Source organism: Cebus imitator, unplaced genomic scaffold, assembly GCF_001604975.1.
Source record: "Cebus imitator isolate Cc_AM_T3 unplaced genomic scaffold, Cebus_imitator-1.0 Scaffold108, whole genome shotgun sequence".
In the NCBI taxonomy this organism is placed as follows: Eukaryota; Metazoa; Chordata; class Mammalia; order Primates; family Cebidae; genus Cebus; species Cebus imitator.
Window position 1 is genome coordinate 5728538 of NW_016107423.1, and position 5682 is coordinate 5734219.

The 5682-nt window shown below is 34.9% G+C and overlaps 1 protein-coding gene across 7 annotated transcripts in view; it reads right to left on the bottom strand.

Annotated features, from left to right (window-relative positions):
* POSTN (periostin) overlaps positions 1–3800 on the bottom strand; it is a 36771-nt gene extending 32971 nt beyond the window's left edge. For all 7 annotated transcript variants that reach the window (XM_017538015.2, XM_017538012.2, XM_017538018.2 and 4 more), the window contains exons 1-2: positions 3573–3800; positions 2162–2260 (exon numbers count right to left, since the gene is read on the bottom strand). In XM_017538015.2, coding sequence (XP_017393504.1) covers positions 2162–2260; positions 3573–3691 — 218 coding nt within the window. In that variant the 5' untranslated portion in view covers positions 3692–3800. The remainder of the gene's footprint in view (positions 1–2161; positions 2261–3572) is intronic.
* Between the last annotated feature and the right edge of the window lie 1882 nt (positions 3801–5682).

Below are 5682 nucleotides of genomic sequence, written 5' to 3' on the forward strand. Positions count from 1 at the left end.
GGCTTCAAAGACATGCTTTTTTTTAAATGGGAAACATGAAAGAATTTTGGCGCAGCCCCTGTACAAGTCTTGACATCCCTCATGTATTTAGATGGTTAAAGTAAATTGACGGCATTCTTCTCAATCTTCTAGGAAGGATGTAATAAACATTCTCCCTAATATTTCAGGGTGAAGGTCATTTCTTATCTAATTAGAGTGCATTTCAAATGTGCTTCATGGTATCCAAGAATATAAAGAACAAAGAGAGGAAAACTCAGAGCCTTAGAGTCCCTACTAGAGCCTAGCTTGCAGCACGGCATAGATCACTGTAACAACTGATTGCATTATAATTGTGTGAATGACTCACAAGTCTGGAAGCAGTCTGCACACTAATAAGAATAATGTTGAAGATAAATGATAATATCAAGTTGAACTCTATTAAGTCAATAAGCAGGGGATTGTCTATGAAGTCCTCAGGTCCTCTAGCCTTGGTTACCATATGGAGATGCAACCCAGCTAAGGTTAAATGCCGTATATACATGCCTTGTTAAATGCCTTGTATACATGGTCCTTACTTAGAAATAAAGATAATCTTGTACATTTCAAATAGGCATCTGGTTACAACTTCCTTTCCTATCTACATCTACAAATTTTTAAAAATAGTTTAATTTTAAGGACAACTGATATTATGCATTATGATTACTTAGTAATTTCACATTCATCAATTCATTTAATCTTCTCAGAAACTCTATAATACAGATATTAAATCCATGTTTTACAGACAAGTCTACAAGAGGGATTCCATATTTAATATTATTATTATTTTTTGAGATGGAGCCTCATTCTGTTGCCCAATCTGGAGGGCAGTGGTGCCATCTCAGCTTACTGCAACTTCCTCTTCCCCAGGTTCAAGCGATTCTCCTGCCTCAGTCTCCCAAGTAGGCACCCACCACCATACCTGGCTAATTTTTGTAGTTTTTTCAGTAGAGACAAGGTTCGCCATGTTGGCCAGGCTGGTCTCGAACTCCTGGCCTCAAGTGATCCACCCGCCTCAGCCTCAGAAAGTACCAGGATTAAAGGTGTGAGCCACCACTCCTGACCCATATTTAGTATTTATACCAATATTATTAGCTTAGAAATAAGTTTCCAATCAATTCTTCCACCCAAAATTAGGGAAACTGAATTTTAATGCTGATGTATTAATCAGGTTCTTCCTTGCATCTTTTGATTCTCAAGGCATCCTTCACTGAGGGTGGACTCCAAATTAATAGGAGGCAGGGAGGAGCTGCTTGCATTGTTTTCTTGACTGGGGATGGCAACTCAACATTTCTGATTGCATTACTTGCCCTATTTATGACTAATTCCCTCATAGTAAAATAAAGATTTTGGATCACAGGAGTGGTTCTTGACCTTAATAATGTCCAGAATGTTTATTACCTTTTTTTCTCTCAATATTTATTGGTGAAACAAACCAGAAGGCATATCTATTAAGTGATAAATAATGCTTTCTAATTTTAAGCTAACCAGTGAAATATGTGTTAAAACATAATCATCCTTTGGGCTATTGAGATATTATCTATAACAATGAGCTTCCATTATCATCTTGTGGACCTCTGGGGATGGAACATCTTGAGCAGGGAATCTGGATTAGATAAAGAGATAAAACTCAAGTATTTTTTCACTTTAAACTTTTATGAAAAACTTTTGAGGTAAAATGGAGTACTTCAGACAATTTCCAAATGACCGCAAGCAAACATTAACTTTTTAACTCAGAAACCTTTATATTCTAAATCAGTTTGTTCTGGGTCACTTTTTTATAAAGTGAGGAAACTAAGTCACAGAGGTTAAGTGACTTGCCTAAGATAAAACAGGGCCAAACCAGGCGTAGAAACAACATAATCATTTACTCACACCAATTCTATACCCAATCAATAGCCATGTGATATGCTTCCTTCTGGCTTCCACGTCACATGGATTCAGGGGAAAATCTGAGTTCTGTTGGTAATAGCGCAGATGCAGGGAGAACTTCTTTATTCATGTGTGTATTCCTTTCTTTTCTTTAAATAACTCCCACAATTTGGGGCAGTATTTTCAAGAAGAACGGCGTGTACACCCAAGGGAAGGCATATACATCATAAAGTTGCTTTTGGAACTGACATGTTATGAAAAAAATAGGACTTACGCTTTCTTTCCACAGATGGCACCTTGATACCAGTTCCTACAAGTGCTGAAATATTTCTTTTTGGTACCCAAAATCTGTTGAAGGGCACAGACATTTGGGCTGGAGGATAGAGGGAAAGGCAAAAAGTTAATGTCCTAATAATGACTGTTTTTTCATATCTACAGATCAGATGATAGAAGAAAATGTTAAGATGTGGATTTGATATGCAAAGATGTGATTCTAGCCTTGTACAAATCTAATTTTTGACCCAATCCTTCTGAATTGAAAAAGCTAAAGTCAATTCAGACTTTAGCTTTAGAAAAAAAATTATACATTTCTGAGAGCAAAATGCAAGTGTTTCAAAAAGTTAACCAAGTAGGAATATTCAGATGGCACTAACATAATTATATTTCTATGTGCCTTATTGCTTTTAATAGTGGATAATCTAGTGACCCTTTTTAAACCAAACATGTGCTTAGTTGGAGGATGGCCATAACTTCAGGGCTCTCTGGAACAATGAGAGATCAGAGAGCAAACGAGACAAAATTTACTATGTACACAGACACTATACTGTGTAATTTTCTAGGTAAGTAATCACAGACGTAAACGAGTGCTAATATTAACTTTTAAACAATATGGTTGCATAAAGGAGAATTTATCTTTTTGAATGGAAGCAACAGATTAGAACACCCTCTGTCACAATTTTAAGGTTGTCCTTCCCTTCTTAAAGGGATAGAGATCTTATTTCACTGTAAGTCAGAGAAGCTTTTGAACATCATGAAAATCCCTGTGAGGCATAGGAAGAAGTGCCAAGATCCACTTAAAAAATTATAAATGGTTGGATAAATTACAAAATTACATGTAATTTTTTAAAATGCTTAGTTGTAGTTGCATTAGTTCTATAAAATATAAATTGCTTTTGCAAATTTTACAGAATTCAGAATTTAAAAGTAACTTAAATGCTTTAAAGAATTCTGAGAACTAGTTACATTACCCAGTATTTAACCTTCATACGTAATTTAAATAAATTTTCTCTAACATCATGTGAGATATTTCAAAGCCGTTTACATAATGATAGTCCCTAACAATAGATTTTTAAATTTTGAAATCCCAATTTTAGACGGAAGAAAATAAAAACACAAATAAATTAAATAATAACAGAAGCCTAACTAAATTTTGTTAATTAGATTAAAATTACAAAATATTTCATAAAAAGCAATTATATTCAAGTTCTTTAGACAGTAATTAGGTCTTAAAGCTTAAAGTGCATAGATAAATCACAGAATACTCACACTTTCCTTTCTGTCCTATTACTTTACAATAATTAGAGAAAAAGAAACTCAGGCATATATGAGAAACTTCATGTATGCTTGAACATATAACAAGCTAAGGAACAAGAAAAATGGTTTATAAAACCAAACCACTGACTTACCCTTGATCCCGGCCCCTGATACGACTATGAGCCAAGATCTTGTCATAATGACCATTGGTGTTTACAGGGTTAACAACAAACAGCAATAGTAGAGAAAACGTGGGTAAGAAGGGAATCATCTTGAGCCTCTCCGTTGCAGTTAGTCCACGAAGAGAACTGGCAGTGGGCTTTGCAGAGCTCAGCGTTTATATACATGTCAGAGTTGTGGGAGGGAACACTGCATCAACCTGAGAATGTGAACTCTTTCCAAGAAACATCAGCAACTTCAAGTTGCCAGCTGAGATTTGTTTCAGTTAGTTATATTTAAGAAACACATCGAGCTACTTTTCCTTTTCATTATAAAGAAGGTACTTATTTTTAATCATTTGAACATCTGACTCATTGCATGTTTATGCCTCAGTTTTATTCTTTTGTATCTTAGAGAGTTCTTTTGTTGAGTTTTTAAGAGATTCTGCAATCCTTTTCAGAGTAGAATGTATAATGTCCGTGTGCTCAAGATTATTGTTAGGTCTTATTTGCAGTTCACATCAGAACGGAAAGATTATTTTTGTTATTTTTATCAGAAAACAAAGGTAGATGCAAGTCTTAACAATCACAAGGGAGTAAAGGCTGTTGATTAAAAACAAACTCTGGATAGATTTAAAACTTACGTAAGATATGAAATAAGAATCTAACTTGCTGAAGAATCATGTAGGAGAGTCCACATTTTCCTTGCTATCCTACAAAAATAGAGCACTATCTCTCATTTCCTTTCTTTTTTCAAATACCAAGGAACATATAGAGTTAACATAAAAGTACTCTGAAAAATTTCTCTAACTCTTGAAATGAAGCAGAAAGGAAAAACATTTGTGCTTTACTGTTTTTCATTGCATACTTCATGTGATGTTGAACACCTCTACACAGCACATCTACTGATAACCACTGGTGAGCAGCAGCTACTATTGGAAGCAATTTTTATGAATCTAAAGATAACTAGAATAATTGAATACATATTAGGAAATGGGCATTGCCAAAGTGATTCTTCTGATTTTATCAAGACTAACTAAAGCCTTTCAATGTTACACTATGCCATCCCTGGCCAAGAAAATGTGCATTCTTACTACTCCACACATATATCAAATGTTAGAACACTTTGGATAAAGGAAATCTGAATGTCGGAAGCAAACAATGAGCTGGCATGGTAACCACAATCAATTTCCTTGAATAACAAGCTGCACGTCATTGTAAAGTGTAATTTCAATACATCTTATTACAAAGTGCTCCCTCTGTAATGACCTATCAGTGTTCTTTTTCCAGTGGTGAGATAGGGAAACTTTGCCTGGATTCTCCCTCTTGTTCTAATGGAAAGGCCTTTAAGAGAACTGGATTGGGCAGGAGCGGATTCTCAGTATCCTGAGTTATGCTTAAATTCACTATGAGATTTTGCCTTGGGATAGTAAAATATTCTACAATTTGCTGCTTAATTTATTAAGAAACCACACGGTGAAACAACAAATGCTGAAATATAGTTGAGAGGTCATTTCAGTATGAAAATCTTGGAATTAAGGTATAGAAAATGAAGGGGCAATTCAAAAGAAGAGCTGGAGAGGAGCTAGCGTAAGAGTTAAATTATGTCCTGTCCCTGGTCCTTTGTCAGAAGAAGAGTATTAGTCCATCATTTACATTTCTCTGAATAGAATCATTCCGACTTCATATTTATGATGTCATCTTTTGCTTTCTATTGTAGCTTTCTATTACTCTTATGTTGTGTAAATGGTAAGTGATCAGGAGCTGCTTATTGATTAGGATGGATAAACTATTTTATGAAAATGAGCTCTACTTAATATTATTAAATTAGCTGTTAGGACATTCGTGGTAACATAGGTATATAAAAGTCTTCAACTCTAGACTAGTTAGACATTATAATATAGATTACTTACCTTCTAAAACATAACAATAGAATTTTGGAATTGCAGGGGAATGAATAAAACTCCAAGTATTCAGCATCTCCAAGGTCACCATCCTAAAAAGTTGTTCACTCTTTACTGGTATGTTCACTGCTACTAATGCCACATTTTCCATCTTTAGACTGCTGTAACTACTTAACAAGCCTTTCTGTAATGAAACCGAA